The 19444-nt window shown below is 38.3% G+C and overlaps 1 protein-coding gene across 3 annotated transcripts; it reads left to right on the top strand.

Moving 5' to 3' along the window:
• Positions 1 to 383: 383 nt before the first annotated feature.
• On the top strand, positions 384 to 19152 carry ampd3b (adenosine monophosphate deaminase 3b). Of its 3 annotated transcripts, XM_023281953.3 has the most exons (16): positions 384 to 579; positions 4701 to 4769; positions 9037 to 9259; positions 9420 to 9594; positions 10291 to 10456; positions 12791 to 13010; positions 13184 to 13313; positions 13551 to 13745; positions 13871 to 14002; positions 14704 to 14867; positions 15333 to 15459; positions 15681 to 15844; positions 16278 to 16398; positions 17023 to 17196; positions 17487 to 17597; positions 18198 to 19152. In XM_023281953.3, exons 2-16 carry the CDS (start codon positions 4712 to 4714, stop codon positions 18372 to 18374), a joined length of 2337 nt encoding a protein of 778 aa, XP_023137721.1. In that variant the 5' UTR covers positions 384 to 579; positions 4701 to 4711; the 3' UTR covers positions 18375 to 19152. The 3 variants fall into 3 exon arrangements, with proteins under 3 accessions (XP_023137721.1, XP_023137720.1, XP_035809505.1); XM_023281952.3 differs by lacking the exon at positions 384 to 579 and having other exon boundaries at positions 4546 to 4769; XM_035953612.2 differs by lacking the exons at positions 384 to 579; positions 4701 to 4769 and adding an exon at positions 6213 to 6511.
• The last annotated feature ends 292 nt before the right edge of the window (positions 19153 to 19444 follow it).

The raw sequence follows: 19444 nt of genomic DNA, 5'->3' as shown, positions 1-19444 counted from the left end.
CTGGGTCTTTCAGACGCCCCTTCAGCCCAGGCAGCCCAGGAAGGGTAAATCACAGTAAACGTTTTAATTAACTCAACTTCCTTTCCTGTGATTGTCTAAATTTCCCTTACAAAGAGGTCTGAAAAACTCAACTGACTTAAAGAAATAAGTCAGCAACCCTGGTAAACGCTATGGTGCAAAGGTTTTCATGTATGCTTTTCTTTGTGCAACCATATCCCCTAAAAGGAGATGGTGGGATGCTGCCAGCCTGATGAACAACACACACATCTTGTATAAACAAAGATGGGTGCGGTCTATAAATAGTTTCCATGCTCTTGATAAAATGAAAGGGAAGTACTGGTTTAAATGCAAACTTCCTCCAGCGCTTCCTTTACAACACAGACTAAACACGGATGCAGATCACTTCCTGAAACTCATGTGTTTTATACTGTGCACCTTTACAGTTCTTACTGGCAGTGAAAGGGTAAACCAGCTGTGCTTCTGCCAGAGGCTGAACTTACAAGACTTCCGTCCGATGACACCTAATAAGGGTCTCAACTGTTCCAGGAGATTTTAACGTTGTGCACGAGCCTGCAAACAGTAAGTACACTGCTGTCACAATGATTCTTTATTCTACTTTTAACTTGAAGCTTTACCTTCAAGCTGTTCTATCTATAATCACTTCATACTATTGTCACCACTCTGGCATTCTATTTGCACTTACCCTGCTTTGAATGTAGCATCTGCTGATAGAAATGCCGTTGTGTTAATCTGCCTTGGAAATCAATGGAGATCACATATTTTGAAGTAAAAGGACACTGTTCTTTAAAGTGGTTCTTAGCTCTGTTTTTCAGACTAGCGGGTGGTACAAGAGAAGAATTACAATATTATTCAATATAATTGGTAATTAAAAACACCAGGATTTTTAGTTTTAAGGTGCAGTGCTTACAGTTTCATGTTTGTGTGGGTGTGTTCATGCTCTTGTTCCCTAACCGACCAAAGAAAAGCCTGTCCAGGTATACCATAGTCAATGATTCCCACAGGCAGAAATGTATCTCTGGTGACTTGTACAGGACATGGAAAGCAATGCTTGAGAGATCTGCAAGATACTTAAGATGCAGACTATTTGCTGTGAACATAAATTATGTGAAAATTATTTTCCACAAAGTAGGACTAGACCACAATCATGTCATTTGTACTTCTAAGAAAAATTACAAAAAACTAAGGCCTAAAAGACCATGATCTGTCCAAGCATAAATTAGTGGCAGAAAACATCTGCTCACCTGTTTTCCCAACAAGACACTTTTGCCATCACCTCTTTTCACTATCAGATTACAGTTTCTACTTGTGCCTGCTTGTAGAAATTTTTGTTTCAGCTACAACTATGTCCGTTTGTTTGCACAGGGGGCAAATATTTGCATTTTCAAACAATCACAGAGCCTCTGTGTTTCTTTCAAGTAATGTAAACACAGGAATGCTTAACTTTCTAAGATCTGTTAGACTTGGCACATGATACGGGCCTCAGCATATAGAAATGCCTAGCCATGACATTCTTTGCAAGTCTCAATAGTTTGTCCAAGTCAATACAAAAAACGAGCCACTGGTACATACCCAAAACAAGAACTTCAAGTTCTGAGAATGTCCTGAGGAACACCCCAGTCATGTCAGAGCATGAAAATGCCTTTAGAGTTTTTGGACTATCAATCATGCTATTTCTGACCATGCTGTCTACAACACCACACTGGCATCAAAACAGTGAAGGAGGAAGACTGATAATTTCAGTTTCTTAATTTAAGACCATTCTGTACAGCAGTAAAGTCTGTGATTAGGTGGAACGGATCATAACTGCAAAAGAGTCCACTACTTCAATCAATGTGTTGTTCGGACAGTCAGTTGTGAATTAACTAGTATATTATTCCTGTTGTCATAAAGTGCTATTTATTAAATCAGGATAACTGAGCACCTCTCAGTCAAATAAATCATATCTAATGCATTGATCCTTGCATGGATATTTGATGTCCAAATGTGTTTTCGCTATCTCAATTGTGCCCACAACTGCATATGACTGAATTTTTTTATTGAAGAATTTTCGAGCTAACAGCTAACAGCTAGAGCCAACAATTTCAGCCAGATTTACTTCAAAGCAGTACAGCTAGGTGATCTCAATGGGCCAATGTTTTTCTGATGAATGTGGTCCTGTTCAGATTGCATTTATACTTTAAGTCTGATCACAATTCAAGCCTGACCACCTCCAAATATGGTCTGGTTGATTCAACTATGTTCCAGTTCCAATGTCTTCTGTGTGCGTTTGCACTTTGTCTTAAAATTCAATGTCCTGGGTTCGAACCTCAGCCTGGGATCTTTCTATGTGGAGTTTGCATGTTCTCCCTGTGCATGTGTGGGTTTTCTCCAGGTACTACGGCTTCTTCCCACAGTCCCCTACCTACACCTTAAATCAGCTGGGATAGACTCCACCCCCACCGCCCCCACGACCCTACAGAGGAAACTGTTATATACGATTTAGGAGAATTTGAATATTCCAATATAAACAAACCTGTTTGCATTGATGTTAGTATGCTGATAGTGCACACCAGTGCAGAACCTTTAGATAAACAAAACAGCAGTGTGACTCAATGTTGCAACGTTGTGTACGCTAAGCCTTCGGCAGAAAAAAACAGGAAATTCCAAAACCAACACAACATTTGATGTGAAATGTTCTCAGCTGACTGTCAGCCTGGTTTTCTTTTATCTTCTACTTCTTTTAATGTTGGTCAGCTCAATGTTGTATACATATAATGCAGTCAAAAAGTTCTCAAAGTTTGGAGGAGGGAGAACCTTACAGAAGGACAACCAGCAGTGCAGCACTTCACCAATCAGGCCTTTGTGGTAGGGGGCCAAACAGAAGACACTTCTCATTAAAACATGCATTTCTGTGGAAAACTGCAAGGCTTATATCTAAAACCTTAAACTGTGTGTTTACAGCTCACTTTTTGAATATTAATGTAGCAAAAAAACATAATTCTAACGTTTAAAAATTAGTCAGCACAATTAATCCTGTTATCACCTACCATTAACAATAATTTAATTTTCTTTTAAGTCAATATCATATCTGTTACTGGACTATTATTTGTCCCTAATTCCTCTATGGAATAAAGAAAAAAAAGGTTCCTTTTGCCATTGTTAGATCTGCTCTCGGTCTCCAGTGCATTTCTTGTAAAATGAATGAAAATATCAACCAAATAAATACTCACAGGTATTCGAAAACATATAATACAATCTTTGTGAGGTGCATTTCACAGCATTTATCAGCAACTATCTCCTGCTACTGATACTGCTACTGGTTAATGTACTGACGTCTGACATTGCAGCAAGCATGTTGCGTCACTTCATGGTACCAACACATTGTGCTGTACTGATGTTTAAGGATTAATCTTCACTCACTTCACCCTAAATCTCTCTAGACATGGCTTATTTTAGATTGTAACAGACACTTGCCATACTGAACCCCATGTCTTGCAAAGATAATTTTACACTTAACGTAAATTTAACATGCTGGTCCAGCCGAGCAGCAGGAGTGTCCCATGTTTGGATTGTTGTCTGCCTCCTGTAGCGATGATGGTTTTAGTAATAAATGTAGTCTTTCTGCAGCATTGGAGTCAAAAGCCCCAAAGCAGTTGTTTTTACTCGTTGAAATGCCTTTAAAGGACCAATTCAATTCAAAATGCCATTTTTCTCCTGCCACAAAGAGAATGCCTCCCCCACAGTGTGACTAAAGTTATGAATGCATCAAAAAGACCTGATTTAATTAATGAGGGTTACATTTTTAAGATTATAGTAATAATAATTATTGCAATAATTGCAATTGAGATCATTTCTTTAAATAATGTTAATTAGTCTAAACAAAGATATTAGAAACAAACACATACAGCTTAAACATTGGAAACAATACTATAGTACTGCCTATAATCATGCTAAATGTCAGGCCTGATTAGACTTTAATCTACAAACATGGTCAAAATGATGTAATTATGCTTTAAACATGGTTAAACATGGCCACTATTCAGCCCTTGAACAAGCCCCATAACCACATCAGCTCTAGAGCCGCCGTAGTAGGGATGATCCTGCCTTCTGATGCCAGTTTCCTAACAAGCTGGGATATGGAAGAAGACAATTTCCCTTGCAAATCAACAAAATATAATTTAAAATTGTAATATTCTGTTACAAGAAACATTTAAGTTTCACAAAGATGAACTTTTGATACACCCACAGACATACAGAAAACACTTAACACACACACAAAACACAAAGACAAGCAGCACCAGGGCAAACTGTTCACACGAAATTCCAGCCACCTTGACTGTGAGGTTGGTTGATGATTTATACTCCAGGTGTGATGATGTATGTAGATGGTTGGATGTACATGGAGGGAATCGGGGGTGGCCCAGTCAGACAAGCTGGGAGGCGAGGAGTACAAAGGCAGGAGTGCAGGTCTTCAGCTCCAGGCTAATCAGCTGAGATAACTGGCAGCTGGGGCTGTGGAGCTCTCAAAGCAGCTACAGCTGGGCCTGCACAGACCATCTCCCCACACTAAAGCTTCAAAAGTCCACCACAATCTCTAGTGGTCTTAAGAGAGGGGACATATATTTATGCCAGATTCCACATCTAAGCTATTACTTTACCAGTGAGTAGTCCATTGTTAATTAAAGCTATGCTTCTTCTAGGAAAAAGCCAGATGAAGAGAAGGGAGGCACTCCTTTATAAGCAGCAGTCGACACCATGCTTTGGGAGGGGTAAGTAAATGTTCCAGTATTCCAAAACACAGGCACAGATGCACAGTTCTACAGAAAAGCAAACTTGGCTCTGATTTGAGGGCTGCAGGCAAAATTCTATACATTCAGTCGTTGAATATCATTACAACACAGCTCACCACTCCTGGTGACACACAAATCGGCCTCTTTCACTGATGCTGGACAAGGATTTTACTCCACTCAACCTTGAAGTTCCACCTAAATACTGCACAGGAAAAAAATTGAGTCACCTTTTGGCAACATACTACGAAGAGCATCAATGACTTTGGACTGTTTTCTATTGTAATAGTAAAAGCACAATATTTCAGTGCATTTCAAAAGTGTGTGCTGTCATTTCAAACTGTAGTGGGAAAGGTAAGAACTATGGTACCTCCTGCTGGGTCCACTACTACACAGTGGCCCCAACAGGAGATTTATTCACTGTATACACTTCAGAAAGCTGAGCTTAAAGCCAGGGCAGTGGTCATAGATTGCATATAAAATATATATACAATCTATAGCAGTGATTCAAAGCAGGAAATCTGACACAAGTGCAGCTAAAGCCTGGACTGCCACTTTTGTGAACATATGATTATGCGCCAACTACACAAATAGGTTCAAGCAGTTTCTTTTTCCTGAATTGTACTTCACTAAATGACAAACCCTGCAGCACTGGTATATTTTCTGTGGCTTGTTTTGCAATGGAAAGTAACATGTTCGGACATATTTTTACTACTATTTTAGTCAGACTTTGGGTTGAGTTATTTGGATTAAAGAATGAACACTTATGACCTTTTCTTTCACTGCAGTCACAGTAATACTCTGAAGCCTTCAGAGTATTTGCTGTACACTAAAGTATAATTTCACTCTATTAGAAACCTATTTAATAGAAGATTATGCATAAAACTGTATATGCTACAGTAATCATGGAAAACTGTTTTCAGATGATTGCCGACGTGTTTTCATAGTCATAATCTTATCAGATTAACTGTTTGAATTTGGTAGATAACGGATTTTAAAAAAAAGGAAATCCAACGGCGGCCCCTGTGAAGACCATTTGCATTGAAAAAATGGCCTTTAACGTAGCAGCTAGTTATGCCTTACTGAATCATATGGGAGCAATTAGGATCTTGAAAGGTGCACTCCCAGCCTTTGATGCACAACATGGGTCAAAAGTGACCCATATTCAATGGAATATGGGTATCTTTTGATCCATGTTGTGCATCAAAGTGTTAATATTACCTGGTGAACCACAGTATTTCATTCCCTCCTTATTGCCCCATCTCACAGATAGCTGCTCTCATGTTAGCAGCCAGTTGTGACATACCAGCTTGGATTAGCTGCTCCTGTTGCCATGATGCTCACAACACCCTAAAATAGAGGTAGAGGAGGATATTCAAGACTGCAACATCTAGCAGCTGCATCACGCATGCAGTCCCTGGGCCACATAAACAAGAGAGCAAAGCCTGACAGAGGCAGTCAGAGTGAAAACCCTGAGGAGAAGCTTCACAGATACGAGAGACACCAGGCACGAGGAGAATCTTGACAGTTTCAAGAGCATTTAGCAACACTTGAAAGTATTCTGTGAGACCCGGCATCGAATGCCAGGCATATGAAAACAGTGGAGCCAAAGCTAGGAGCTAGGGGGGTCTAGAAGACACAGAAGCAGACATATGAAAGCTGAAATACTTGACTCAACAGGCAGAGACTGAGAAAACCAAACATGGCCCAAATCACAACAGAAGGTAAGAGACAGACAGACCTACAGTACCCCTGCTGCTTATCAAACTGTTCAGTGATGCTGAGATGCAAAGTGTTTTTTAAAAAATAAAATAAATAATACTAAAGAGGTTCACTTAACAGCTATTGTCTGATGCACAAAGGCAGTAATGGACAATTTACTTTCTGACTGATCTTGACAAATCTAAAGAAGATATACCAGCTTTAACCCAACAGCTGAAGAAAAGGATATTTAAAAAAATATTAAAAGTGAATATTGTGAATTGAAGCATTGAATTATTTTCTGTTTTTGTGATTGTTGTAAACTTGTTATATACTCAAGAACTTTATTGTCATACACACAGCAGAAACAGTGCTTACCCTGAGTAATGAAATTCTTATTTTGCGAGTCCCCTTCACACAACTGAAATAACAAATAAAATGAGATAAGATAAAAATGTAATGATAATAATAATAATAATAATAATAATAATAATAATAATAATAATAATAATAATAATAATTATTATTATTATTATTATTATTATTATTATTATTATTATTATTATTATTATTATTATTATTATTATTATTATTATTATTATTATTATTATTATTATAATAAAATAGAATAAAATAAAAAAGTTATAGATACATTCTATGTGCAAATGTTGGCAATATTGCAATACTGTCACAGTGCAAAATTAAAGACGAATATTTACTTGCAAACGATGAACCTTCCTAACACACCCAGAGTGCGTGTCAGGTTTCTATAGTTGGGGTGGCTATAGGTCAAGGTCATCCAAGAGGCTGCTCAGCTGGTCCAGTACACAGAGTGTACACGTGCTGACAGAGTCATTAGGAATGACAGCTTCCGAATGGTGCAAGCCAATGAACAGGCAGCAAACTGTGCCAGTGGGAGGGCAAATGTTAATGGTGTCATCTGGGAAGATGCCAAGATTGCTGAAAGTTTTTAGACGGATGGAGTTGCATGTAAACGATCAGGAATGCAGTCTGCACCTGAGAAATTTGTCATCTGATATAGTGTGCTGCACATCCAGTCTTGGACTTGTTGATTCATGTATCTGCACATGGTTTGATGTGACCGACTGACCTACACTGACTGCAGCACAAATAATTTTAGTAACAGTGATGACCTGTTTATCAGAATAGCCAGACTTCTCCACCACTGATGGGATGTTGGTTAGCAACAGTAGTTTTTACACCACGGGCATTACGCGAGCAGGCAAAGCTATTTGAAAACAACCCTGCTGTGTATCATCTAATCTGATCAAACTACATATTCACAGGGCCTTGAGTTTAAAATTAGCATCAGAGCTCATGCCATGGGTGCATAACAAGCCAGCTCAATCTAAATAAACAGACTGTTTTCCCACCAAAAGGTCTTGAGAAACAAGATGATAGTATGCAGTTATAGCAGGGTCAGACATTCCTTTTCCATTTACAGTAAAAGCTACAATAACTATATTCCTGTGAAGTACCACAATGCACATTTGCAGATCCTTTTGGAAAGGTTTATTTTTGACTTTCTATAAGCCAAGCTGTTTTAGATTTTCTGCAAAAAATGTGAGTAATAAAAGAAATTTCGATCCACTGAAGAGATTTCTGTAGCAAAATGTAGCAACAATGAGAGTATGAAGGCATAAAGTTCAACCAGCAACCGACTGTCAACTGAACATCTAAAACTCACGTCCCTCCAGCGCGTTGGAACTTTGTAGTCATGAATGCAGATTGATTACAAACTCATACAACGTATATTATGTATGAGTTGCATTATCAGTGATGGTTTATGACAATTTTAGTGTTACATTAAGCTGAAATTGTATGACAAAAACACACATTATCAAAAGACAAAGTCCAGGTCTTATAACTCTTTTTGGTTTTCCAAGTGTCACATACTGTTGTCAGTGTTGTTTGGTCTCACAAAGAGTGACCCTTACTCCCCAGGAGCTAAGAGGTCATACTGCCACTTGAGGGTGGCCAGAAAAGTGATTAATTGTGTTTACTGTAACTTGCCTCACCAGTTGGCAGAATACATAGCCAGCACTGAAACACAAATCAGCCATTCAAGACATGCTTACTGGTGCAAGATAACATGAGGCATTGCAAAATACCCCTCTGCCCTGCTTCAGACTCATACGTCTCAAGTTTATCTACCAGGAAATTGTATTTACTGCCATCGCTAAGGAAATGTTATTTCTCCTTTACATGCTGCTATAATTCCTCACATTAATGAAATGAAATATAATGCGTCGGCATGTCAGCAACTTGCTCAGACATTACTATATTATAACATCCATCTACTTCACTTAGTACTGCTATTGACTGCAGTAATTAATTCCTAGTAATGGCTATTAGCTCACAATATTAGAATAGAAAAAACATGTAGTTTCTGGAATTGAATAAAAACTATATGCATTTAGAGGACAAATCTTCCTGCTTTCCTTCCTCTGATACCTTTGTAAACACCACATTTGTTGGCAAGAAAAAAACTGACTCACTTAAACGTACATTTACTTGACCTCCTCAGATATCCCCCGGCTTTTCCAAAGAATGTCAATGAGTGAGATGGATGAGAGGGTACGTCTGATAGCAGAGAAGGTATACGCCTCTGCCCTGAAGGAGGAAGAAACCAAGGATGCCATGTCGCTATTCACTGTGCCAGAGGACTGTCCCATCGGTCTGCATGAGGACAGGGAGAGGGCACTGCAAAAGGAGATGGCTGAGCAGCAGTCTCAGGAGTCTGTTAAGAGGTAGGAAATGTAATCAAACACGTCTCTTTATGAATATTTTTGCATCATAAACCACCAACCAACAGCAGAAAATGCTCCCATTTTTTTAAATGTGTAATTTAGGCAGACGTGAGCTATCGGTCTGTTAGAGTAATGCTTGTCCCTTCTTGTGTGTCACTAGGAAGAAGAACTTTATGTTGAAGCGTTCGCAGTCAGTATCTTTGCAGATACCCTGCCCTGACTGGGTCCTGCCTGGCGTTTCCCCACTGCTAAGTCCAGCCACTCCTGAACCTGCTCTGCCAGAAAGCTTCCCAGACTTCCAGCGGGTTACCATCAGCGGGGACTACTGTGCAGGGGTAAGCAGTGTGAACACTTCACAAGCTGATGTACAACTCGCAACTCAACATCTCCCTGCAATCAAAATAGGAACCATAAGTCCCTCTACGTAAATAAATACGCAACAATTGAACAAGAGACAGTAAGATTTAACATCAATAGCCATGTTGGCGAGATCCCCAGTAGGACTGCAGTCATCATTTCTTATCGGAAAACAAAATGTATGACTGACATACAGTATCACACCAATAACAAAGTAAAAAGAAAGTGTGGCCAGTTACGACCACCACAGTAAATGCCATGTTTTACCCAAATAGAAGTCCATCCTCTGTATACTGACCATTGTCAAAAAGTCTCAATGCAAAAATTATATTAAAAAAAAAAAACTGATTTCATCCTGTAAAGACACGTGAATGTCAACTGAATACTTGTGAGACTGCCAACAGTGTGCTTATTGAGACCTGACGTTAACCACCAGTGTTGTTCAAGAGCTTAGAATCTCTTTAACGTTTTGGTGCTGACAAGAAGCAACATCTATGAAGCTCTGAACCACAGTTTCATCTAATTTCTGGAATTCTTTAAAGTGTTTTAGGGCAAACTGTTTCGAGTATGTTGTCTTGATGAAGGAACACACTAAATTAAAACTCATTTACAATAATGAATACGTTTAAAAACTTGAATTTACAGCTTTTTGAAATTCCCCGTGATGTTTCCAGATCACAGTTGAGGATTACCAGCAAGCAGCCAAGAGTCTCCTCACAGCATTGTTCATCAGAGAGAAATACTCCAGGCTGGCCTACCACCGCTTCCCCAGAACCACTGCCCGTTTCCTTCGCAATGTGGAAAATGAGAAGTGGCAGGAGGAGGATGAGGTCTTGCCAGGTGGGGGCATCTACAAAACTTGCTTACCTAGAAAAAACGATTTACAGGCTACTACTCTGGTAAAGTAGTTATTTTGTTTTTTTTTTATGTATGCATGTGTTCTTTACTCTTGTACATGCAGCTAGAGGTTGTATGCTTCTATGGTAAAACTGAACAAGTGCAGTCATTTCTCAATAATTCCATTTCTCACAGTAGATTTAACAAAAAGGACGCCAATGCTAAGGTGAGCCTGCCAAAGGAGGTGCATTAACAAAACAAGAGCTCAACTAAAGCAACTGAAATAATCGCAACAATAATTTCAGGTCAACAATTAGGTACATATACGGAGCGTATACTAAATATCATTGCCTATCAATCAATTTCAGGACAATCTCCACTGTTTGTTCCAATGTGTAGTTGTGTATTGCATTGCAACGATGAAGCCGATTTATGTATCAACTATTCGGTACAGCTATTTTAAGACCTCTCTGTATGTGTGTATCAGAGCTGGTGTGAAGAGTGTGTGAGCCAAGGTCAGACTATTCCTGACAACAAACAAAAGGGTATGTTTCCAGAAGCTTCTGCAAAGTACAATGCAGCTCACAAGAACAGAAAGACAGAGAAAGAAAAAGTGTCATCTTAGAAGTATTCATATGTCAAATATTATTCTTGAGGTAATCAAAAAATTTGCTGCATTGCTGAATTTAAGTTGGTTATCTGGCCACTTTTTGCAAATATTAGTCACAATCATTGATAGGAGTCTGTAACTGAGTAATTTGAAAAATCAATCATTCAAATGATTTGATTAACAAGAACAAAAATGCAGTATTGTTTACCATCTGGGGTTATCAGTGTTGTATGAGCTTTGGTGAAGGATGAGTAAAGATCAACAGTTTAATGTGGTTACACTGGGCATAGGAAATACATTTTGGCTGGTTAAAGATTAAGGTTCTGATGTCCAATCTAAAAAGTTTGTATGGGAATAGTATGAGTTCAAATGGATCTAAAGTAACATTTTTAGAGTAGGCGTTTTGTAGACAAACTGCTGCTGGCTCCTCACAGACACCTGTGCAGTTAACATATGTAACAGGGTGTCCTCTCCATGAATCGACTGTCTACCGTCTACCGACTGTCTAACTGGGAAATGATCGAGGACTGCAGTATAAAAATACCCCAGGGAGTTTACCGCAAAGGATGTCTTACAACACATTGGCTGTTGCACCATGAGCTCAAGGAGCTCAAAGTGGCAAATTTTTTTTCACTTACTATTTCAATCCTGACTGGAATAGGGAATTCTACAATTAAAAAAAAAAAAAAAACTCTTTCCCTTATACATCTCTACTTAAACTGTTAACAGAGGATGTGTGTATAGATAATTTCATCAGTGTGATTATCAGTGGTTAAGCAGCAAACTTCTTAGTCACACTAGCATAGTTAAATGTCACAATACTTATGAAATAAACTCATGCAATACTTAATGACGAAGTGGAAAATGTTTTATTTGAATGGGCTTAATTACAAAATTTTATAATCTCACCAAAACTCTCAAATGCGACCATTTTGAGTGTCCATCCTAAAAAAAAATATTTGATGCACAACTTGGTGTAGAGTTTGCTGCACACTGCAAATATTAAGTAACTACAGCATGCATCTAAATAACTGAATGCAAACATATTCGGGACATTTGGTACCTGGCTCAAATAAGTATTTGTATTTTAATGTGTAAATACAATAATAATAAACATGTGATATCTTGTGCTGCTATGTAAATATGCATTTTTACTATGTGTGCTGAATGTTGGCACAAAAATTCTGAGGATGAATGAAGTTCCATTTGATCCCATTTTCAGGCTGTAGCTACAGATTGGGAATATTAAGTCTGGTATGCGTCACATTCACAATACACTTAAGGTTGAATGAATAAAGAAACATGTTGATGTTTAAACGGTATGTTTAAATGTCTTTATTTACAATAATGCACTTTGTAACTGAAAACATCCTGGTTGGTATGACATTTTACTTTTATTGTACCTTCATATATTTTAAGTTTAGAACTTTCTGCTAGTGTAACTAAAATTTTAAGGCTGCGAATAATAACACTGCAAGGTCAAAACCCTAATCTAAAGGTTTAATAACTTGCTCTAGTTTTCATTTAGCTTTTATAATTTGTGAATGAATGGGCTCCATTATTAATTGTTCTATGTTCTCTAAAAAATGTGTTGAATGTGTTGTTTTAGAAATGTCTTAAAGTTTTATCATGGCAAAAAGTTTATTATAATAATTCAAGAGTCTATATAACTTAGTGCTATTGCAAAGCATCCTCATATCTTGTTTTCTATAATCTATCATCTGCAGACATTTGGCCTCCCCCTCAAGAAGGACAGGATCCGTACTCCATGGAGGGTATTCCTGAGGACCTAAACTATGAGCTGCAGATGAAAGATGGGATAGTTCATGTTTATGACAGTGCAGAGGCCCTGAAACAGCAGCAACCCCACAGCCTCCCTTACCCTGACCTTGAGACCTTTGCGATTGACTTGAGCCATGTACTTGCAATGATAGCCGACGGCCCTACGTAAGTATACACATATATTCTTTAAGACAATCAATAAAACTGGCATCATACACAGCTTTTGAGTCGTATTTTACCATGCCACATAAATAATTCCCCACTCTGAAATGGGCGGGCGAAAATTAGTTTGTAAAATGGCATTTCTTACATTTTTCTGATCTTGTGTTGTCTCAAAGGAAAACCTACTGTCACAGAAGGCTGAATTTCTTGGCCTCTAAATTCTACCTTCATGAAATGCTGAATGAAATGGCAGAGCTAAAAGAGCTGAAAAGCGTTCCACACAGGGACTTCTACAACGTTAGAAAGGTTGGTTACTATTTTTCCATTTAGTGCAGGAGCATGGAAACGATTAACCCGGTAGAAAAAAAATATAAAAGGCAGTTCATCTGATTGGCACAGTCTTGGGCAAAAGGGTTGGCTCACTACAGTAGAAGTTATTCTTCACCGTGCCCTCAGTGTAAATAAACACCAGTTAATGGATATATTGTAAGCTGTCCAATAAGGTCATTCACATTATCACTATTTGCTTTATGTCAAACACAGGTGGACACACATATACACGCTGCTGCTTGCATGAACCAGAAGCATCTGCTGAAATTTATAAAGACCACATACCAGACAGAGGCAGATCGTGTGGTCTTGGAGAAAGGCAATGAGAAGATGACACTCAAGAAAGTTTTCAACAACCTCAACATGGACCCCTACGACCTCACTGTGGACTCTCTGGATGTGCATGCTGTAAGTATAAATTAAAATGCATGTAATGCAATCTGAAAATAATTACTTTATTTACTTTGTTGGATTAAGATTGTTGTGATCATCAGAACACAAGATTCCCCTTTAACCACAAATTACTCTCTTAGGGAAGACAAACATTTCATCGGTTTGACAAGTTCAACTCCAAATACAATCCTGTGGGAGCCAGTGAACTGCGAGAGATTTATCTGAAAACAGACAACACCATCAAAGGAGAATACTTTGCACGTCTCGTCAAGGTATAGTATCAGTTAGATGTACACAACCGTTCAAAACTTGGGGTCACTTAGAAATATCTTTTATTTTTGAAAGAAAAGCAGTTTTTTTCAATGACAATAACATTAAATTAATCAGAAATAAAGTCTAGACATTGTTAATGTGGTAAATGACTATTCTAATGAGACACGGCTGATTTTTTTTTTTTTTAATGAAATATCTACATAGGGATACAGAGGCCCATTTCCAGCAACCATCACTCCTGTGTTCTAATGGTACATTCTGTTAGCTAATCATGTTGACAGGCTAACTGATGATTAGAAAACCCTTGTGCAATTATGTTAGTACATGAATAAGTGGGAGTTTTCATGGAAAATATGAAATTGCCTGGGTGATCCCAAACTTTTGAATGGTATTGTATATAATATGTACATCTGCACCAAATGAAGATGAAAGATCTTCTTCAATGTCTTGTCAGAGGTTAAAAAATAGCAAAATTATTGATTCCTTGCAACTACTGATGGTTGTCTTCTGAAATGTTATCAGAGTGCATAAAGTCTAATGTCTACATTTATTCTTTTGAATATAAAGAAGGCTTTGTTGGTATTTAGAATTGGCACGGATGTGACATTATCTGTTGTCTGTTCAGTTAATGATTACAAAAGGTTACTTCTGCTTTATCAAGAAACACAGCTAACTTCCTGTGGTTTGTTGCCTGTTTCAGGAAGTTGCAAAGGAACTGGAAGAGAGCAAATACCAGCATGCTGAGCCCCGTCTGTCAATTTACGGCCGCTCTGCCAGCGAATGGGAGAGTCTAGCAACCTGGTTCATCCAGCATAAGGTCCACTCACCCAACATGAGATGGATGATCCAAGTTCCCAGGATCTAGTAAGCATTCAATGGAAACAGGAGCCAACTGTGAGACAGAGAAAGCACTCCTGACAATAAGGCAAACATGGGCCTATTGACGCAAACACACCTGAGTCTAGTCACAGCAACAAAAAACCTCTTCTCTTAGCAAGAGTTAAATTATTTCCATTCACACACTCGGTGATGAAATAATTTTTTTTAGGATTGACATACAGCAAGTGAAACATCATGTCTGTTCCTAATTTTGCATTTTGTAAAGTCATAGTTTAAGAAATACTGTGTGGATAAATTCTGTCATGTCAGTGTTGCACAACTTTGACTCTAAATCTAAGCTCAGACAAACACAAAATTTCATACCCCTCACAGTCAAGTTTAGAATTACAATAATCAATAGGCTGTTCTGAATAAGCAAACTGATGCTAAAATGTTGTGTGTGTTGCTTGTATGAGAGAATGGGTTGACTTGATCCCTTTTGTCTTGCAGTGACATTTTCAGGTCAAAGAAATTAATACCACACTTCGCGAAGATGCTGGAAAACGTTTTCCTCCCCCTCTTTGAGGCAACAATCAACCCTCAAAAGCACAAAGCAATACATGTGTTTTTAAAATACGTAAGTATTTTTTGAACAATCAAATCTGTAACAAATGGGAGACTTTTAATGAACAATCGGGGCCATATTTATTTGCCTTGTAGCAACCCAAATATTTCAATGATAGCTAGTGACTGAGTAGAGAAGTAAAAGACGTTACTGCATCTCGTAGTACTGATGAAACTTACATGGTTGTGTAATATCTGTTTTGCAAACGTGTTGACATTATCATTGTTCTGCAGGTGACAGGATTTGACAGTGTGGATGATGAGTCCAAACACTGTGACCACATGTTCTCTTACAAAAGCCCGAAACCTGAGGCGTGGACCACAGATGACAACCCTCCCTACACCTACTACCTGTTCCACATGTATGCAAACATCATGGTGCTCAACAACTTGCGCAAGTAAGTCTCACCTGTTTGTACATGCATTAACTGAAAGGTACGAGATAGTCTTCAACAAAATGTAAATGATTTCACAGGCTAGGATCCATTCTATTTATGTTTTTTGGGCTCACATGGGTGAGCAATTGGTAGCGAGTTGTTGGAGTGAAGTGTTTGACACTAGACAGACTGCAAGTCAATTAGAGACCTGACAAACGTGTTTTTGACACTGATTCTTTGACTGAAAAAAGGAATCAATTGATTGTTACACAAATGTGCAAACGAGTTACATTTAAAGCTAAGTCTACTGGCACTCTAGAGAATGGAAACGCACAATAACAGGCAGTTTCTTTACCAATTTTTTGGAAACTTTAACAATGTGAAATAAGAAAACTTCTTCAAATGCAACTTATTAACTACTGTCAGTACACAGAATAATTGTGTCTTTCTACAGGGAGCGAGGACTAAACACCTTCCAATTTCGGCCTCATTGTGGCGAAGCAGGGTCTATCACCCACTTGGTGTCCGCCTTCCTGACAGCCGACAACATCTCCCACGGACTCAATCTCAAGAAGGTGCAGCCCTAAATTCATAGTAGAGTTTGAATATTTATGGCACAAGGTGCCGACAGATATTTCGCACTGTTTCACTGCTATTGGTTTACTGCCATCAACATAAGACAGACATTCCACAGTAGATGCAGTAGAAGCCAAACGTAATCATGAAAGAGACAACAATTTTAAAACCTATCCAACACAATACAAAATGCTGTTGATATTTCTGATGGAAGAATATTCACCTAATTTTGAGCTTAGAAGTAGGTTTTCACTATACAGACAATTTTAACCATAACCTGCATCTCTGTGGGTGGCACTTTTTCTGTGCTCAGCTGTGGTGATGAACACTGTCCATACTCACTCACTCTTCTGTTCATTCAAAACAAACTGCTGTCAGAACCCTAAAATCTATCAGCTGCAGTGTTACAGCAATTGTAAGATCCTCCATGAACTGGATATAGATGCAATCACGATGCTATTAATTAAAAACTTGGCAATACCCTATGACATTTGACTCTATTAAAAAGTTTCCATGGCATTCCTCTAATCTCTAACATTAAAATTTCTCCAATAATCCATCAAAATAACATGAGGCATTGCTCACATTACTGTGGTGTGTCTACATGTCTTCCTCCTCCTCAGAGTCCAGTGTTGCAGTATCTGTACTACCTGGGCCAGATCCCGATTGCCATGTCCCCCCTGAGCAACAACAGCCTGTTCCTGCAGTACTCCAAGAACCCACTGCGAGAGTTTCTACATAAAGGACTGTGTGTGTCCCTGTCTACCGACGATCCCATGCAGTTCCACTACACCAAGGTCAGAACTGTGTGAACAAGGATTATCGTACCTATGTGTCGTCACAGAATCACTTTAATTGATAACTACTGTAAAAATTAAAATTTGTCTTGGTCACCCTAATCCAGAGACATCTGTAAAACTAAACAAGTAATAAATATCACTATGATGCATAGTATGTAGCTCAGAAGCAACAGGATCTCCCTTACAGTACAAGTAATTTGTAGTCCCTTGTTGAAAGGTGCAAAACTTGCCAGTCTAATAAATTGTTAACAAAACAATTGATAACATCTGTTCCTAAAACATTTCAGGAGGCCTTGATGGAGGAGTACGCCATCGCTGCCCAGCTGTGGAAACTGAGCACCTGCGATTTGTGTGAGATTGCCAGGAACAGTGTTCTGCAGAGCGGTCTCTCACATCAGGTACAGCCAAAGTTCTTTTTCTTTTTTTTTCTTCTCATCTATTGCAGTTGAAGAACTACAAACATAGACTTTGTACATTGTAATGTAAAAATCCTAATCTTTACATGACTGTATTACCAAAACGTAGTCCTGCTACTTCATTTCCAAATGTTTACACAATAGTCCAACAAATGATTGAAGCACAGGAAATTTATGACGTTGAAGAAATATATATTGCCCCACAATTCTATTTTGCCAATCCCTGCTGAAATCTTGCTCCAAGCTTCTTAATATCAATTTCTTTGCAATAAGTGGTTAGATGACACAATTTCAATCAGCCTTTCCTAAAATCAAAGTTGAAGTATTTAAACTCATTCAAATGAGCTACTGTAACCTCAGAACTAAGAAGTCAAACTGGAGACTGTTTAGGACAACAATCTATGATATATGATATAGAGACTTCTTGTTCGAGTCAATAATATACTGTCTTCAGATTGAGCCAGACCCTGTTTAAGTCACTAAACCTGTGTTTGATTAGGATTAAAACCTCGCCACGTGCTAAAATCAAACTATTTTATGTGCAACATCTGGTCTATCTATTTTTAACCTTCCCATCCACAGGAGAAGAAACACTTCATTGGCTCCAACTACCTACAAGATGGACCCGAAGGCAACGACATTCGACGGACAAATGTGGCACAAATCCGCATGGCCTATCGGCATGAGACTCTGTGCAATGAACTCAGTTTTCTGGTGGACGCGGTGAAGACAGAGGGTGGCCATAGTCCATCCGAATGAATGACCACACAAGTACAAACTGTGCCGGATGTGTCCTGGGAGATAAAGGAGCATTGGCAAGGCAGCACATAGTTGTTGTATAGTTTTACATACTCCTATTGTTGTTCCTGATCTAGATTTGATGAAACGGTGTGCCTGCTCTTTTGGGTTTATGGATGTCTGTGTTGACATATGACATGCACATTGCCTATTTCATGAAGCATAATACAAACTTGACTTTTAGACCAGATTCAATGTTGTATCTATGAAATCTGTCAGTCACTGTGTGCCTTGTTTTGTTTTTGTTTTTGTTTTTTTTAGAAAATGTTAATTTGTCTTTGAAAAGTGGTAAATGTATTTGTGAATTTGGATATATCAAAGGGCAATTGTTAGATAGGGTTAGGCCTGATGTGGAATTTAAACAGAAGAATATAAAATTATTTTCACAGAAAATTAGTTACTTATGATGTAATAACAAAGTCCTGCTTAGTGTTGTTTCCACTTGGATATATGCGTGGGATATTGAACTTTATCTGTACTGCAAGTCTAAAATGAAATGAAGAGTAATGTGCAATGTGAGGTTGTGATGAGATTAATGTACTTGTGCTAATTACACTGATTTGCGTGATTTTGATAAAGGTGAATGAAAGCTAAGCAAATATTCAGACACAGACAGATCCTTAAAGCTAGCTTAAACATTGGTATGCTAACAGTGAATCAACTAGCTCATCAGAATGATACTTTTATATGCTTGTCATTTCTAATAGTTTTTCATACCAAGAATAAAGACTGAAGTCAAGGAAGCTTTTGACGAACTTTCTTTAAACTTGTCTGTCCCTCAGATACATCAGATTAAAGTGAATTTATTTCAAAATAAGCAAAACTTCTCAAAAACTAACAAATGTGATTCAGCAGCCAGATGAGAGGTATCAACTTCATATACAAATCTCAGAGTGCTATTTATGTTTAATCATTAGGAGGGTAGACCTCTTTAAAAAGCAACTGTTTCCATCATTTGTGTTGAATCGAAGCCTTGTTCATATTCTGTTAACTCTAAAAAGGTCGCTAGACAGCTAGAAAGCTTCCTTGAC

The sequence above is a fragment of the Amphiprion ocellaris genome, chromosome 3, assembly GCF_022539595.1.
Source record: "Amphiprion ocellaris isolate individual 3 ecotype Okinawa chromosome 3, ASM2253959v1, whole genome shotgun sequence".
NCBI lineage: Eukaryota > Metazoa > Chordata > Actinopteri > Pomacentridae > Amphiprion > Amphiprion ocellaris.
Note: the sequence above shows the minus strand (reverse complement) of the source record. Positions and strands in the feature narration are given on the sequence as shown.

Coding starts and splice junctions, on each gene's coding strand:
- ampd3b (XM_023281952.3), top strand. CDS start 4,688: ATGCTTCTTCTAGGAAAAAGCCAGATGAAGAGAAGGGAGGCACTCCTT. Junction 14,003..14,703: donor ACTTTGCACGTCTCGTCAAG/GTATAGTATCAG, acceptor TGCCTGTTTCAG/GAAGTTGCAAAGGAACTGGA. Junction 14,868..15,332: donor ATCCAAGTTCCCAGGATCTA/GTAAGCATTCAA, acceptor TTTGTCTTGCAG/TGACATTTTCAGGTCAAAGA.